The 18,383-nt window shown below is 50.1% G+C and overlaps 1 protein-coding gene across 5 annotated transcripts in view; it reads left to right on the forward strand.

The window, feature by feature from the left end:
- LOC135910779 (uncharacterized) overlaps nucleotides 1-16,903 on the forward strand; it is a 38,161-nt gene extending 21,258 nt beyond the window's left edge. For 4 of the 5 annotated variants that reach the window (XM_065442874.2, XM_070538483.1, XM_070538484.1 and 1 more), the window contains 2 exons: nucleotides 13,938-14,250; nucleotides 15,655-16,903. In XM_065442874.2, the coding sequence (XP_065298946.1) occupies nucleotides 13,938-14,250; nucleotides 15,655-16,343 (1,002 nt within the window). In that variant the 3' untranslated portion in view covers nucleotides 16,344-16,903. The remainder of the gene's footprint in view (nucleotides 1-13,937; nucleotides 14,251-15,654) is intronic. The other variant, XM_070538486.1, reaches the window with a different exon arrangement.
- The last annotated feature ends 1,480 nt before the right edge of the window (nucleotides 16,904-18,383 follow it).

Genomic DNA, 18,383 nt, shown 5'->3' on the forward strand with positions numbered 1-18,383 from the left:
TACGTGCCTGTGACACTGTCAGGTGTTGGTTTCGTCCTACTTGGAAACATCAACAGAAGCCGATGGGGCGGTCCACGATGTTCATGCCAAAAAGCACAAGCTTGCCTCATTCCGGCTCGAAGTGACGAAGTGTTTCCTTCGTAGCCCGCTCCGCGGAAGGGGAAAAAAAAGTGGGGGAGCATAAGCTCCCGATAGCAGCGCTAAGCTGCTGCCCACAATCGTAGCACAGTTCCAGCAGTAAACACGATAGGCGTGCAAAACAACCACCTGCTGCATTAATTCGCACAAAATAGGATTTTATTTTCGTTCTTAGCAACCATTATCTCCGGGCACAAAGTAGTTGTACTTCAGTAAACACTCAATCCGATGTGTCACCGAATATAAACCTCTTCCAACACAGCGGCCTTCCCGCGACGCAGTCGGCTTGGAAGGTATATGGCGGTGGCCACTCAGTGTTGCCAGTCAAATCCCGACCTTTGCGGTACTCTGAAATTTTTTCCAGTGACTCCAGTCGGATGGATGTGGATGGATGTTATGAGCGTCCCCTTTGGAACGGGGCGGTGGGTTGCCCCACCAAGCTCTTGCTACTATACTGCCTAATATTCTACCTAGGTTAAACAATGAAAAAAGAAAAAAAAACATTATGAACTACCACGCCCAAATTTTCTGATCGCCTATTGCGAACTGTGCTTTTGTACGTCTCCGTCTTTTGTCGTTTCCCTACTTTTCTTCCACCAATCCTCCAGTCGCCTCTTCAGTCGCCTCTCCAGTCGCCAGTCGCACCTAGTGTTCCTGTATATGCTCCCGCAGGGAGCAGAGTTGCGCATAGGTCCGCCGTCGTGATCCAGCTCTGCAGCGAAGCCACTCCTCGTGCGCGCAGGAGCCAAATGCCGCGCGGTGTTCCGCCTTTTTCTCTAGTGGTCGCGAGCTACAAGCGCCAATTGTTCGCAGGCACTTAGCAAAGGGCACTTCTTAATACCGGCTATGCTCGAACGAGTCATTCGTGCAGTCGGAAGGGGTGGGCTTCCAACCAACCGAAACTTTGTATGTACCTATGTAAACACGCATATACAAACACACACATGAACGTACTAATAGGGGGTAGGACCGCCTTCGATTCCACAAAATAAAATACTCCCGTGGCTCGAACAGCTCCAAGGTTCGCTCGCAAACGCGCAGTACGTTGCCACAAAAGGCGGTGCAATGATTTTCAGCATGCATATGAATTGTCTTATCACTGTCAGAAAGCAAGAAATGTTTTAAAGAGTGTTTAAAATTCACACACGTAAGGTGGACACTTAGCGCATTTTGGCTGCCGAAACCAGCCGATTAATGACCGTCGCCAAGAGAGCTATCGTGCCTGCAGTTCTGTCAGTGACCGTTAACAGAGCGTCATTTATCACTAACCATCGTTCACAACAGCTGCACGTTTTCGATACATGCGGTGCAGACACAGATTTAAGCGCATTTCAAATGTTCACATGCGCACATTTTACTTACTTTTACGATTCATTCATACCGCAGACTAATTAGCTATATAGTAGCAGCAAATCTGCAAGTAGAAAAAGATTCAAGATGCAAGAGCTTCTAGATCAAATTTTTTTCATACAAGGGAATGCATGAACGGCTGCTGCAGCAGGCCAAGTGTGCTGGTTCTTGGAACCTTGGGGGCAGAATTCAAAGAAACTGGAAAGGCAACAAGCTATTAAGAGTACCAACAGGTTATTTTTATTGCACTAATCATATCAAGATGGCAAACTTGCAGAGTAATTATTCACACAGTGCAGACTGTAATCTGACAACACATTTTTCTTGATCTCTTACCGCTCGGAGAAAAGCCAGTAGTTGAAGACACTGTATCAAATCAATGAAATCACTGTAGCAGGTTTTGGCCAAAAAGCCAGGTTACAAAGCTTTGTGACCTATCGCATCAGAGGCAAGGAAATTTTACGTCATTGAACAGTGCATTCACTCCACTCCCGCCCACAGGAAATAGCATTCACCAAAGCACAACGTAGATTTCTAGCGTGTTTAAATGAACGACAAGTTTTTGTTCCACTGGCTGATACATGATGCTCACAAGCTAGCACACATACAATTGCGGCTTAGCTTCTATGGCAGCAATTAGTTAACAAAATAAATAAGCCTGTGCACTTCAAGACAATAAATTGACTAGAATCAATTTTACTGTTCTCAAAACTTCACACGGAGAAGGAATATATTACAATTATCACAGCTCGAGAGCTAAATATGCATATGCCAACTTAGCACCTGTTTTATCCTTGTTCCCTTTTGTGCTTTCTGCAAAGATGTCCTAGCTCTTCAGAAATTGCGGTTGACGAGAGAGGTACAAATTATTCATTTCAATTTTAAACTCTGAAGGGTGCATTCAGCAGGGTTGCCAGTTCCGCTTAATATAAGCGAATGTGGGCTTCTTTTTTCACCGAGTCGCTTGTAAATTTTTACAGTCGCTTGTCGCGTTTTTTTGGGCTTACTCGCGCTTTTCGTGCAAATATTGTTATTTTAATGCCCGTAGGCTTCCTCCCAACATTCATCTTTGGAATTCCATGAAATCATTCTCGCCCGAGAACATACTGAGCCAGGTAAAACTGCCCCTTCAGGATGTGCCTCTCCTCAAACTGTTCAAGGGTGATGTAGGGCTCCTGGATACACAGTATAGACGGCTCTGCCTCCTTTCTTGGAAAAATGTAAACAACAAGGACGGCGCTTCTTTCTGGGTAGAAGTGCTAGATTTCAAGGATGCAAGCGGCGAAAGTTGTTTCAAGGAAATAGCAGAGTTCGCTCCGTCGTTGTTGGCCATGTCTCTTAGCAATGCCGATGTCGAGCGCGTGCTCTCGCACATGAACCTGGTGAAGTCGCACCACCGAAACATAATGAAGAATCCTATGTTGAGCGGCATCCTGCACGTACGTTATGGCCTAAAGTTTCGAGGTCTTTGCTGCCGGGACTTTCAACCGACATTGAAAATGTTGCAGCTACTCAACTCTAAAAACATGTATGGTTCCGAAGTGGACGCGGAGGGTTTTCCTGATGTGTCGAACACATCCGACGATTACTGTATGTAGTTGAACCGTGAAATCAAACATTGATTGGAGGAGTCAACAAGTAACTTCATTCATGTACTGGCAAACGCGCAATGAACAGGCTGCAGACTACCCTGGGGACAATGTTAAAAAGTGCATGAGTGTTTTCGCTCATTCTTGCTGATATTGTTGCTGTTCAAAATAATTAAAGTGATTTGTTTTCCTTCCCTTCGTATTTGTACGATTTTTAAATACTATAATTAAACGATTTGCAAGAATGAGAAAATTTGTTATCGTCCGCTTCTTTTGGGCTTCTTAGCAAAAGTCGCGCCGCTTTTTTCGGGCTTGTTTTGGGGTGGTTATTTGCTTATTTGCTCGGCAGCATCTGGCAACTCTGGCATTCAGTCAAGAAGCCCAGACTTGTTAGCAACAACACTCTCACTATAGTATCAGTGTGTCTCCAGCTAGTTTGCTTGGCTGAAGCATTTACTCCTATGGCTGACTTCCGTGCGGTTTGTGCAGTGTGGCGGGCTGCACCCCGTCATACTGGAATACAAGTGCCAGTACGATGTGTTTCGTATCACTTCACCAAGGTCCTTCACATCGTCGAATACCGTACCTGAAACCAGCAGCTGCTCCTCTCAACGCACGATCGACAGTCCGCTGATTGCAATGGCGATGGCACTGACGGAAACGACGAGTTCGCATGAGTCGGCGATGCGCCCGTAAAGTTGGCTACGCTGCGGCGCGGATGATTTGACGTCATTTTTCGCGCTCGGCCAATAGCGGTGCGAGCGGCGCTGGAAAAGGTATGCGCAACTCTGCTCCCTGCGGGAGCATATACAGGAACACTAGTCGCACCGGCGTGAGAGCGCCGCGTGCGGGGAGAAATTCAACTAGCGGGTGTACATCTCTCCCACCTCTCGTTCACACCACCTTGATTGCCTCTTGCACGGCGCGTGTTTGGGCACGTTTCGTACCGCGCGCGGTGTGTGCCTGTGTGTGTGTGCATGTGTGTGTGTGCATGGGCGTTTTATTCGAAGGACGATGTACACGCTTCTATTCGCCTTTAGGAAGATCGGTTTTTCATGGTTGCAATGTGGCGAAAGGGCAGCGTCTGCTTAGCCATGTAAGTGACGATGAGCAAGCAATAGGAAACGACATCGTATGTGCCACCGGAAAAATCGTCGGCACATACGATGCGTGTTAGCTAAAGTCATTTTTGCAGTTGCCCACAAAATGTTTGCTACAAATCCGTGTTGGCTCTGTTGGCGACAACGGACTTGCATCGACACTGCGCGGAAATATACAAAACATGTCGTCGCATTGCACAAATACGACATATGCCCCCAATTTTAACTAGTACGTCCCCTACAATATAGAATGTAGGCAGCAGCGTAAATAGCTTGGATATCTTTAACAGTGGTCAAGAGACGGAGGTTGAAAGTATTAGTAATCATTTCTGCTTCAGCAATGCCAACGCGACGAAGACGCGGGCGTGTATCGTCCACTAAGTTGATCGGTCGCTGCAGAGTTGATGCAGGAGTGGACTCCGGTCATGTTAAATGCATCGTGCACATATTTAATTTCTCGGCACGCGTGAACTCCGGCCACTGCTAGCGCATGCAACACAAATGGTTTCCGTTCTTTGGCAGCGCAGACACAAAAGAATCACGAGAAAGAAGGCAGGACAAGCGCTGGTCTAACAACTGAACGTTTTTATTTGAATAAAAGAATTATATGCCCAGTAATCATGAAACTCATGTGGATTACATGTAAAAACCGTCATACGCTCTCTAATAATCAATGGACGAGATCGCTTCGTTTGCCACTTGTTTGCCTGCTTTGTTCTGCGCACCGCAATAATCCATGTCATTCGTCTGCTTTTTTCGTACCATTTTCTCGTGAAACGGCAGAATTTCACTGGTGACATCAACCCTTTCGTGTTTACATTGCTGTTGTGACAGTTAACAACAGCCATGCGAAGCGGCGCCGTCGCAAATAAGAGACGTTTCGCGCTCAGCGCAAGTTATGCGCGGGCGCGACCTTGAAGGGAAGCGGTGGAAATGTACACTCGTGGGAGGTGAAAGTGTTCCCCCAGGGGGAGATACGAGCGCTGGCGTCTAGGATGAAACTTGGCGTGTGGACGTGTATACAAATAGTAATAATCTTCGTCGACTCCCTCCAGCGAGTAGAGAACAGCACAGAGTTTCCATCGAAAAATTATATATAGTACGAGTTAAAATACACTCATTTATTTACCGGTATCCGTCTTGATCACTTCCTTCTCTTCTTCCCCTCCTCCTGTTCTTGTCTCTTCTGTCTTCTTCTTCTTCGCCGGAACACCACAAATTACTTGAGGGAACGCTGTCGCTACGGTGCCTACGGGAGCTGCACGTGTGACTTCACCGCGCCGTGGTGCATTGCGCAGTGAAAAAACCAGCAAAGAGACAAAAAAGTTTGAGTGATACATGGAGTGAAGAAAAGATAGGAGGAAGTGGCACCGGGCCACATTCCAGCTCACCCCCCTCTCACCCCTCAAAAAGGTGGAGAAAAAAAAATGAAGCTATGTATGTGGGCCTCTTAATGGCACACTGCGCCTCCAACACGGGTCAGCCGGGCATTGCACTATCTTTGGGATCAGGCCACTTATGAGGAGTGCTTGACGCCTGCTTCACCGCCACACCTACATGACGGTCGGCGCCAAGCGCAAGCAAAACATCACCACATAGGCAGGAAATGCATCATGATATACACGGACGCCAAATGCTCTAACATGGGCTCCTGCGCGTTGGTAATATATACAACTGGACAGACAGCATCGATCACCCAAACAGCTGGAGCATTCCTCCCCCCCCCCCCCTAAGATAGCCACTCCGGAAACTCTCGCGATAATATATCACTTACACTCATGCGCACAGTGATGTGCACCTACTGACGCGTGCCTATGCCTCCTCAGATACTTTAGTTCGGTATACGGCAGGCGCACTGCCGTGGTTCCATGCAACCGCAATTACGACAGTGTGACGGAGTCGGCCTGTCGCGTCGCTTGCCGCTATCACCTGAATATCGCGTGAGTGTGGTTGCCGCCAGTAAGTGTGCACAATGGTGGATGTTTCCATTCGAAATGTGCGCTCTGGCTGGCGACCTTGCCGAGAAACCAACGCGTTTCGCGCAATGTGTTAGACTGTGCGATCAGTAGCAGTGGGGACTACTTTGTGGGTATTTGGCAGCAGAAATTTAGACATGCATCTCAGTGGAGCAGACTGCATCTGGTACGTGAAGGAATAGGTAGACAGTAAACAGGAAAAGAAGAAATGTTCGCGGATGAGACGCTTAAATGGCGGATACGCTTAACTTACCGAAGGTACGTCTTGTACGTGATTAGTTCTTCAACCCAAAAGCATTATATTAATCACACAGCTGAAGTGGTGCCACACGAGGCATGGAAGTTTGCGATGTGCTGTTTTATTCCCAACCCGCAAAATGTTTCATTCCCAACCAACTAAACAAACAAGTATCATTAACCAAACGAGACTGGACGTCTGCCGGCTAGCGACAGCATGAAGGACACACTTTATTTAACGGATTTGAGAACAGACTATTAAAGGGGTCCTGAATCAACCCTCTGGCTTGGTGAAATAACATAGTCCGCGGGTAGCATACGCTGCTGTCAACATCTCAGCCAAATTTTGCTGTCGTACGCGGTGCGTGGAGCTCGCAAGCGGATCGCGATGTAACCTTTCTCTCAATCGCTGTCTTTTCAACAGCAGGCCCTGCCCTCACTCTCTTCTAGACGCACTATTTCATCGTCAGACGCACTATTTCGTCATTCCTTTAAACGGCTACTATTGGCCGAGCAGCTGACATCGAGCTGCGGTCGGCTATATGGCGTGGATAGTGTGGCCGCCGCGGGATGCAGCCACGAGTCCACTGGCTAAGCGCATTGCGGCTCGCTGAGGACAACCGCGTTTGGCGTATATTTAGCGCGTCGTAGGGCATCAAAGGCGGAATTCATGGCGTCTACGTTAACGTCCAAAATGAAATTTGAACTGTGCACCACGGTGACATTTAGAAGGCGAAGTGTTGTGGGCACGCCGCTCTGCGCCCTAGAAGAAGGAACGGGAGCACAGCGGAAGCCGTGTCTGATTGTCAATAACTCCGCATTCTGCTGAATGCACTGAAGTACTTTTTGTGGCAAAGTATTTCTGAAATAGCCTACTTTCACCTAAAATGCATTTCTCTACTTCGATAAAAAGTGGTTCCGTTCCCCTTTAAGGTAAGTTTGACTTACAGACAATAATTCTGTCAGAGTATATGGGGAAGCCTTTGTTTTTTTTTCTACACAGAGTACAATTTTTTTCAGCCGCGACCGACGTGAAAGTAACTCGCGGGTTACGACGAAACGCACTGTGCCACGGGTTGAATTCCACGCTATGGCTGCCGTGTTTCAATAGGAGCGGAATGCAAGAACTCAGTGGATGCATGCTTAAAAGTTACGCAAGGCTGAGGTTAATCCACACCCTTCTGCGGCTATACGATGCCTGTCACCGCCAGGGTGTAGCTTTCAGAGGCGCAAAGCCCCATCATTTTAAATAGTTATGTCCTTTCTCTGCAGCAAAGCACTTTCTCCCCGCACCATGAAATGCACCTAAAACTAAGACGTACAAAGAGCTAAGGTGAGACGCATGCACCGGAAGCAATATGACGTAAAAGTGACCAGTCGGAAAGTGACATAACTTAGTTGTTGCGTATCCAAAATGCAGGTCACTGCCGTGCCTGCGCCGTTTCCTGATAGAAAAGTTGCGATGTGGTCCGCATGGTGATTTTATCGATTGCGCAGCATCTCGTTATCTTAACAACTTCGTAACGACTTCTATTCGGTGTTGTTAATCCCAGATGCATTTACAGACAAATGTACACAATGAGGTACAGATGTACGACCTAGCTGTTAACAACTAGATGCAGTCAAAAGTGTCCCGCTTAATGCTGCTCTGCACGTCCGCCAAGCGTCCGCGTTGATAGCTGGAGAACTGCTGCTTGTTTAATGGTGCATTGTGTGTGGCGTGCAGGCAAGGTGATGAGCATGCGGATTAATTTGGTTATCTGTGGGAAATTATAAAAATCTTCGTTAATTTCTTGTGGAAGCATTTCGTAGGGTTCGAAGAACTAGGCAAGATCTCTACTGGGCGGACACAGTTCAAATGTTGCAGGAATAATGCAGATTAGGACTGTAGGTTTAGGCTTCTTGAAAAATCTGCTGATGTAGTGGATCACTACAAAATTATCAATGTCGCGCTATAGGAAGGTCATGGAAGAGGTTTCGGCAAATGGGAAACAAAATCAGTGCCCTTACATTCTGTGAAGAAGGACGGCCAGCGAAGCTGGGTATGTGGGCCCCTTAATGGCGAACTGGACTTTCGCCGCGGGTCGGCCCGGCATTGTACAACCTTCGGGATCAGCCCACGTAGGGGGAGTTTTGTGTCTACACACGGACGCGATCCCGGGGGAACTAGTCCTTAATAGCTTTGCTGTAAAATTGGTTACGCCTTTGTGTTAATTAATTAAGGACGACGATTAACGCGGGAGCAGTAGCACGAGGGCGTTCGCGCGGTAGCATCAGGGGGCGCCAACGAGCCAGCTGTGGAAGCACACGACGACGCTGGAGCCAAAAATGATGATGATAGTTTTGTGTCTACATACGGACACGCTCCTGGGGGTACTAGCCCTTAACAGCTTCGCTATGAAAAAAAAAGAGAAAGGAAGTCGACAGTGATAAACGGAGCATTAAAAATTTCGTAGGAATATTGTTTGCCCATTCAAGATCATGTTGTTACACCTTAAAAGCCTTGGCGTAACTGTGGACCCACAAGAAACAATATGCCCCGGAAGCTGCGATAACGCATTCTTAGCTATGGAAATTACGGTTTGGTGAGAACTAGCGTGATGACCACCAAATTGACCGCTCAGCGCGCATGTCTTCCTGCATATGCCACGCATGCACTGTTCGCGCGGATTTGACACCTCTAATACGCACATGCAAGCGGTTTGTATCCGCAATAAAGAACTGAAATAGTTCATTAAACACCATCGAGTAACACACCGTGAACTCGCGGATCGTTCTTGACTGTGGGGAAAACACCGTGCTTGCTTGGTGAGTGGCAAAGGCGCGTATGACTTTTATTATTCGAGGCACACGGATTAAAGTACTGATATGTATTTTCGAAGTTGTAGACACTCTGCTACAGGTGTCTTGCATGTAGAATAATGACACTTATTAAATGGGAATTTCGGGAAGCACTTATCAGATACCTTTATCCCACACTAAATTTGCTCTCAAAATGCCAGGCTTTGCGTCATAGACGACATCGCGACGTTACGAGAGAGTTAAATTTGCTGATGTCCTGCAACAATAAGGCTATGCATGATAGCGTTTTTATGGAGAGATATAACAAGTGTGCTGCACGCATTTTTATGGCTGCGCTTGTGTGTGGCAACTATAAGAAGCGCAGGCATGGTGCGAGCTAACTTACATAATGACGTCATAATTAATCAACCCTCCTGCGCATTGGAACCGAAACTGGTTTAAGAAATCAATGTAACAAGCATGAGGCGCCCCCTCGGGCATAATCTTCGTTGGCCCGCCAGGCTCGGTGGTCTGCCATGCACACTAGGCAACATTGGGCACCGCACCCGATAAACACCGATGAGCAGAGCTGCTCGGCGGTCAGTCATCGTTACCACCACGCTTCGGAGCATCCATCTAATGGAGGGTGCCTCGAGCCCTCCCTTGTTCACGAACCCGGGCGGATCGTGACACTAGCGACGAGCACCCACGGATTGTCCCATACCACCGCGAGCTGCGAAACACCGACCCCCCCCGTTGGTGCCGTTATGCCGCTGTATGTAAGGCTCGAGCCGTTCGAGGGAGGTGAGTCCGCCTGGCCAATTTACGAGGAACAAGTTCACGTGCTCTTCCGGGCAAACAACACATCCGAGGGCACACAGCGGGACATTTTCCTGGCCAGCTGCGGGACCCGCGTATTCAGTCTCCTGCTCGACCTTCTGAAGCGAGCCACGCCGCATGTTAAGACGCAGGGTGAGCATCTCGCCATACTGCGCTCTCATTTGAACCCACTAACGTCCACACTAATGGAGCGTTTCCGCTTCAATAACCCGAGCCGCCGGGTAGGAGATACTCTCGGGCAGTTCATTGCTGCGCTACGAGGGTTAGCGAGTGCCTGTGTTTCCGGGGGCCAGCTGGACTCGCTGCTCCGGGACCGTTTCGTCTGCTGCATCAACAACCCCGACATGCAGACGCGACTCCTGAAGCTTCCCGACCCTTCGCTGGACGACGCCGTGAACGCAGCGCCGGCAATGGAAGCTGCCGCCAAGGACGCCGGCGAGATGGCCCGTGCCACTGGCTCACCGACAGCGGAAGCGGTGGTCAACAAGTTGGAGACAAAGCGCGGTACCTTCGGTCGCTGTGGTGGTGACCACAGCCCCTCACAGTGCCAGTTCTCTCAAGCACAATGCTTCACGTACGGGGTAATCTGGGCACCTGGCACGGGTATGCCGAAGGGGGAGGACGAACAGCAAACAGCAGCAGCCTGGTTCAAGCCCAGGTACTAGACAAGCCCGTGGCCAGAGTAGCCGTCGCAAGCGTACGCTGCGGGGGCGTGCGGGTGCAGGCTCAAGTTCTTCCGCGGCCAGGCTCCAAGTCGTGGCCGTCGTGGCCACGTCGTCATGCCGATTTTCGACATGTGGGACACAGGCTTTGTTCCGTCGTCTGTGCCACCATACATGCTCACCATCGAAATATGCAGGCACCCAATTTTCATGGAGCTGGACACAGGGGTTAGCGTGTCGGTAATGGCCGGGTAACTCTTCAAGCGTACATTCCCCGGTATGTCCGCTGAGGCTTCGGGCGTGCTGCTGCGCAGGGAGGCAATCCTTCCCCTTTACTTAAATAAGGGTAGTCGCCGACGCTGCTAGGCCGAAACTGGATACATGCACTGGGCGTTCGTGTGCCAGGGTACCAGGAAGCCAAAATGCATGTCCTGAAAGACATGCCCAGCCTGCATGCCCAAGTTCAAGTCCCTGTTCCAGCCAGGGGTGCGCACATTCGACGGCACGATGGCTGGCATCTATCTACCTGAGGGAGCCCAGCCACGTTTTCTTGAGCCTCGCCCACTGCCGTTCACCCTGAAGGACGGGGTCACCCAGCAGCTGCAACCGTTACAGCGAGAGGGCATCCTGGTGCCCATCAGAATGTCTGAATGGGCCGCTCCCATCGTACCCGTCCTCAAGCGAGACGGCAGTGTCAGGATCTGCGGGGATTGCAAGGTTACCATCAACCCGTCGCTACCGTCGAGAAGTACCCGCTGCCCCGGATAGAAGATCTCTGGTCAGCGTTGCCCAGTGGACAGAAGTTCACCAAGCTCAACCTCAGAGGTGATTACCAGCAGCTGGTGCTCCAGGTTGCCTCCCGGAAGTTTGTCACAATATCGACAACTTTGGAACTCTTCAAGTACACGCGCTTACCGTTTGGCTTAGCCCCAGCCCCAGCCATATTTCAAAAGGAGATGGACAACCTTTTCAGGGACAGGAGGCACATCGCGGTGTACTTGGATGACATCCTGGTTACTGGCAGCGACGACGGGGACCACCTGCAGGACCTACACAACGTCCTGGCACGGCTGCAGGACGCCGGTCTCAAGCTCAAGCTGGAAAACTGCGTTTTCCTGGCCCCCAGTGCTGAGTGCTTGGGACATGTAATTTCCCTGGCTGGACTAGCCCCGGCTCCTCGCAAAATTGATGCTGTGCTCAAGGCGCCTAAGCTCCAGTACAAGGAGCTTCAGAGCTACCTCGGCCTCATCAACTTCTGCAGTAGTTTCCAGCCGAAACTGTCGGAGCATCAGCTCCTTCTCCATCTACTGCTTCGGAGCATCTACTGCTCCATCTACTGCTTCAAGATGGTCAGTAATGGGCCTGGAAGAAGGAGCAGGACCAGGCCTTTCAGCGCAGCAAGGAGCTGATCACTAAGGCTCCAGTACTGGTACACTTCGATCCTGCCAAGCATGTCGTCCTGACCGTAGATGCGTCGCTGCACGGCGTAGGTGCCGTCCTGGCACACCGGCACAACGATGCCCAAGAACGCCCTGTCTCGTTTGCTTCTCGTCGGATTCATGCTGCAGAGCAATGCTACAGCCAGCTGGACAAGGAAGGCCTGGCCGTCATGTTCTGTGTCGAACGCTTTAGCCAGTATCTACGGGGTGGAAGTTCGAGGCGGTAACGGACCACAAGTCGCTGTTGGGGCTGCTGGGGCCTGACAAGGCAGTTCCCGTGCAGGCATCACCTCGAGTGGTACGCTGGGCCTTGAGGCTGGCGGCTTGCAGGTACCAGCTGGTTTACCATCCGGGAAAGGACCTGGGACCTGCCGATGCCTTGAGCCGCCTGCCCCTGCCGAAGGTATCTCATGCTGTTCCGGAACCTGCTGAAGTGTTCATGCTGGAGCATGCGTACCCCGAGGTGCTTTCCGGACTCAGATTGCCCGCATACTGTTTCAGTACCGGACCACGCCCCACGATGTCACTGGCCTTGCCCCCTGTGAGTTCCTGGTGGGTCGCATGGTCAAGATACCCTTGGAAGTCTCGCATCCGGACATCCGATCCACAGTGCTCCTGAAGCAGCTGAAGCAGAAGCTGGCTGCTGACCAAGCGTGCCGTCGCGGGCTTTTGCCGGAGTAGGGAGCTCCAGTTTTCGCCAGTAACTTCCGTCCTGGCCCACCCTGTTCCGCCGGACTGGTGGTGTATCCTGCCAGCGTCTCATCGCTGCTCGTGCGCATGCCAGACGGGGCGCACCCTCGACTGCCAATTCAGAGTTACGGCCTGCAGGAGGACTGGCGGCAACATCTGTCGCTTCCAGCGGAGCACCGCCCATCTCGGAGGCCGCAAGCGTTGCCAGTGGTGCGGCGCCCGTTTGGCCGATGACAGACAAGTCCGGCACCACTCACAAGGCCGACCACTACGAACCCTCCGGATGGAGCGAGGCTGGCTCGGGCAGCACCTGGCGTTGACACACCTGGCCCGTCAACACCTGTGCCCAGGCGGAGTACTCCACGGCGGAGGCCACCGGACCGTAACTCGCCTGTGTAGCAGGCACTGTCGACCCGGCTAGGACGGAGGCGGAGCCTCGTACTTTGAACTTGGATGTTTGTTGTCGACAAACAAACTGGGGGTAAGGAGGTTTAACAAGCATGTCACGGTCCCTCGGGCATAATCTTCGTTGGTCCGCCAGGCTCGGTGGCCTGCCATGGTCGGTGGGCAATATTGGGCACCGCACCCAACAAACACCTACGAGCACAGCTGCTCGGTGGTCAGTCATCGTTCGTCACCTCCACGCTGCGGAGCATCGTCTAACGGAGGGTGCCTCGAGCCCTCCCTCGTTTACGCATCCGGGCCGATCGTGACAATCAAGCATTGCAGTAAATTATTTAGTGCGGTCATATGCTTGTAACTTTTCTTGTATTGTTATAGAAGGCCTGGGCTTTCGATTGCAGTAAAAAATATGAAAAGTTGGAAAGATGCCGTCAGTACTGATTTTCAATACTACATGACGGAACTAACTTCACCTTTTTTACTGCAGCAGAAGTTATACTCTTACTGAAACACAAGGATGTTTGTTAATATGTGCCGTTTCTTCTTTGCTTTTCTTGTCGCTTCTTCCATGAATAACTTTTCTCGCGCCTAACTTTTTAGAATAATTCCCGCAAATTATTTATAGAATCCTTCGCCCTAATAATACGGAGTATCATGCCAGGCAAACCGCCAGGCTATAGCGTCTCCAGCTATCGTTAGAATCGTTCTTTTACCCCCCTGCCCCCACTCGCAGAGCGCCTACGCCATGCACGTGGTGCCCAACCTGGGGCGCGTTTCGTACATCTGGCGCCAGTCTTCGTCCAACGCTGAGATTCCAGCGGCGAGCATCTCTCGCGACCAGTGGCTCCCCTTCTCATCCAGCTTCGAGGCGATGCAGATCGCCGAGCTCAGAGGTCGCCGCTCAGAGGTGGGCCGGCCGCACATGAGGCACTTCGGGGACACTGCCCCTTACGATCCACGCCGCTTGGTCCTTCCCACAGAACCAGACGTGGTCGCCGACGAAGGCCATGATCTCGAGTTCCCAGTTGAGGACCAGCCGGTGCACTGTAAGCGGTTACTTGTCTGCAGCTCTATGCAGTCTTTGTAGCGCAGAGTGTTTCAACATAACAGCTTCAGTCACGTTGTCTACCTTTGAGTACGCGCTTTTTGTGTGTTTGCCAATTCTGTCCCCGAGGCGGTGTAGAGAAAAAAAATACAAGAAAAACGCGTACGCGCAGCTGCGTTTCAATTGAACCATCTGCCTATACTCAACGTGATTCTAGTTTACTTCGAGCTGGAGGGTATTGCTACACCCGACCATTTTGGAGGCAAGGCCACGTGAGTAAAGGCAGTGCAATCTTGTTGTTCGACGGGCCACGTTCCGTCTGCAAAAGTGAGCAGTTTTAGGTAGGCTCTTTCTTTACCTCTTCTCCAGGGTTGGGCTTTGCTTTTGGCTTCCTTACCAGATATATTGAAGGGTTCATATATGCGAAACTTATATGTGCCCCTTCGTGGTCATTTAATTGCCGTCATTCCCGATTCGTCATCGCACTGTCGTTACGCCGTCGTGATCCTTCCAACACCGCCACTCCAGCTTCATCATTCCATTGTCGTAGTGTCACTATCATCAACACATTGTTGCCTTGCAGTAATTGTCGTATAATGCTGTCGTCATGTCGGTATATGGTCATCACTCTGTCGCAGTCATTCCAGTTTCGTCATGCCATCGTCGCCGTTGTGTAGTCGTCATATCGGCGCTGTTGTTGTATCGTGGTCAACCTCTCTATGCCATTCCAATGTGTCTATCCATAACTGCGAGTCGGCCTAGTTGGAACATATTCATATTTATACTTTTTGTGCGCGAACAAACAGGGACGAAGAATAGGGGCAACACAAGGACGAGCGCTTTGCGAATTCGGCCCCACGTCCTTGTGTTGCCCCTATTCTTCGTTCCTGTTTGTTTGCGCACAAAAAGTATAAATATGTCTATCCAGTTGTACTGACGTCGCGTTGTCACTAGGTCATCGTCATATACCGTCGTCATAGCGTCGTCGTCATGTTGCAGTGTCGTCATCCCATATTCCCTCCGTCGTCCACATTCCTTCTTCATTATGCACGGGATTTGTGTTATCGAACACCAGGGCCTGCATTCACAAAAAGTTATTGCGATAAAAGCCTTCGTGCCAGCCAGTAGTGATGTAGGATATATTATTAGCGAAGGCGATCAGTCAATGAAAAACAGCACTTACGAACGAAAAGCTTTGCGAATTCGGCCCCACAAGTTTATATTGAGCGATGCGTTTTGTTAGCTCTATGTCTACAAATGAAAAAAGAACAGCGTTTTTTGAAACACAAATAAAAGCTTCGCCTAAATGAATTCCTAGAGCGCCTGAGGTATGGATAATGTTTTTCCTCATAATCAAACCTCTTTCAGAGCACAATTCTCTTACGAGAGGCTGTTTTCATTGCAGTGGCCCAACAAGTCAACCCAAACGATGTTTCGGTGGAAGAGCCGACCCGAGGTGTCCTGTTCAGTTCGTCGAGGCTACTTTCGTTGCCCTCTGACGGCATCGATCGGACCGGAGGCTCACTCCAACAAACTGTGACGGCCACATCGGGGCCACTCGCTCTGGAAGCACAAATGGTGTCCCTGTTCAGTGGATGGCACGAGGACGTCCATCAGGGCTCCACTAGCTCCGGAGCCGGTCCGCCTAGCCAGGACTTGCCTCGCCTGTTGTCATTGCCACAGGAACGGCCCATTGTTCTCGACCCAAAGCGAGTCAGCTTCGGTGTCGACATTGCAGAGGCCGCCACTCCACCACGCTTGGACGGCAGAAAGGAAGCAGAAAATGAGGCTGAGGGCCGTCGCTTGCTAGCGCAAGAAGTCTGTGGCTGGGATCGGACGACCGACGACGCAAAGAATCTTCAACAGGATGATCCCGGAAGAGCAGCAGAGTCAACAAGCGCTGCCGTAACCTCTAAGGAAAGTAGCAGTTCGGTGCCTGTACAGAGGATCCAGCCGATAAGGGGTCGACGAGAGACACCGCCTTTCATCAACCCTCAGGTTCCGACTATATGGAGCGCCCGGCGTTCTGGCGCCTTCCTTTTTTCGCCGTACAAAGTGGTAACTCGAGACAGCGCCCAACAGACGGACTCATAATTGCGCTGTTATATTTGCGTGCGAGAAATAGGCATGATCTGCCCAGATCACACTTGCCTAAGGTCGGTAAACTGAAGATGTCAAAATGTGGAAATGGACAATGGTTAGAGCGAAGCCCACACCACGTCGCACGTTTGCCTCAGCTTTCTGAATTTGTAGGGGTGCGAAAAAATAGCAGCCACATTGCTTTCTGCTTGGAGATTCTGATAAGTTTGCGTACTGCATTTTTCGTAGGTAAATTGAGGTACGTACTTTGGGCAAACAAAGAAATGTGGCAACGTTTAATATAGATGAATTTAAATGCTTCGCGCTCTACTTTGGGAGGTCGTTCTACATATAAATGAGACGGTCATGTCTTAGCAAAGACTCTTCGTGGCCATGCCTGTAACTTTTGCGCTGCGCCTTTGTGTCACACATAGATATTATTGGGGATGATGCTGCTTTTAGAAATACCTTGCAGCATACTTCGTGACTGGATGTTTGTCCGAATCCCGACGACGCTCTGAGAGTCGTGTGGAGCGATTGTATCAGCAGCGAAGGCAGTATATTGTTCAAGTGTTTCTTAAAGCGCTTTGCTTACCGATATGTTGCATAAGATCTTTTGCAGCCACTGCTGCTGCGCAGAAATATTCAAAGGCCGAGATTCGGAGTATTATGTGCTAGAGCTGACTCCATCACGCACCTGCGCGATGGACACATCGTAGAGGGAGCGGTGTGAGCCGGTGATGGTTTGCGTCTGCTATGTGTATGTCGGCGTTTTTTTCTCCTGAATTGGTGCCCGTCGGATCGCAGTTGTTTCATGCGAATGCAATTCGCGAACTCCTTGGAAGCAGAACGCCATAACCACTCAGTCACTGCGGCCGTTAAATCAAGTACGGATTGAACAGCTTTGTTGGTGGAAGTAGCTAAATGTTTTATACTGGGCTGCACGTCCATTCAGTACGGGTGCATAACCAGCGTTCGGTGGTTGTCTGGCGTTCACAACTATGCCTCAGTGCTCTAGTGACTCTTCCAAAGATGTAGAATAAGCTTTCTAAAACGCCCTTCTATACGTAGGGCATGTGACGGCAATATCTGCTTGCGCATTGCTCGCGGTGCCGTGACGTTGGGTCTGCAAATGATCGTATAGTATAACCGCCTTCTGGAAAGTTTGTCGGTAAATGTGAGCAAGTGGCTCCCGCTTGCTTATTTATTTATTTATGTATTTATTTATGTATTTATTTATTTATTCCTTCAGTACCTGCATCGCCAATAAGTCATTACAGCTGGCGGAATTTCATTCAAAATACAATAATTTGTAGAACTGTATTTATACACTCAAAGCGTGGTAAAAAGCATCAACAGATGTAATTACCACAACATCAGGCGGAAGAAGATTTCAGGCGCTTGCTGTCAGGACAGAAAAGTAACCGCAAAACGTCACCTTTAAAAGCAAGAGGCTTCGGCGAGCCTAGGCCTCTTGGAGCGAGCGCGCTGACGAGGCGTGGTGCCTGAGCTCCCGAACACTGGTTCTGGTCAAGTAGCTGGCGGTTTTCTTTTAATCTGTCTCTTTCACGTAATTGCTTTTCACCTTTTGTTTCAATATCTGCTAACCTTGCAGAGTAATTTTCTGTTTCTTTGCATTGTCACTCTCATCGCCAGGTCAGGAGGCTTCCTCCTGGTCGGCTTAACTCTGATTTGCCGGTGGAGCTTTTCTTACGCAGTGGGACGAGCAGCGTACCTGTGGCTTTGGTTCCGAGTGATGACGGAGTGAATAGCATGAAGAATCCCAAAGCAATTCAAACCGAACTCCGGATGGCCTCGGCCGCCTCGGCCAATTTTAAACAAATCACCGAGGTTCTGCAGTTTGGCCAAGCGGGCATTGTTCGCTGCTCGTCAGACCAGGCTTGTGTTCAAGATTTAATGGAGTGCGATGTTTTCGCGACACATCCGGTGTGCAGTGTCATTTCTAATCACCTTGCATGTACCAAAGGCCTAGTCCGTGGTGTCGACATAAGTCTATGTCCGGCAGAAATTTTGGAAATGTTTTCAGCGGCAGGC

Source organism: Dermacentor albipictus, chromosome 5 (genome assembly GCF_038994185.2).
Source record: "Dermacentor albipictus isolate Rhodes 1998 colony chromosome 5, USDA_Dalb.pri_finalv2, whole genome shotgun sequence".
Classification (NCBI taxonomy): domain Eukaryota; kingdom Metazoa; phylum Arthropoda; class Arachnida; order Ixodida; family Ixodidae; genus Dermacentor; species Dermacentor albipictus.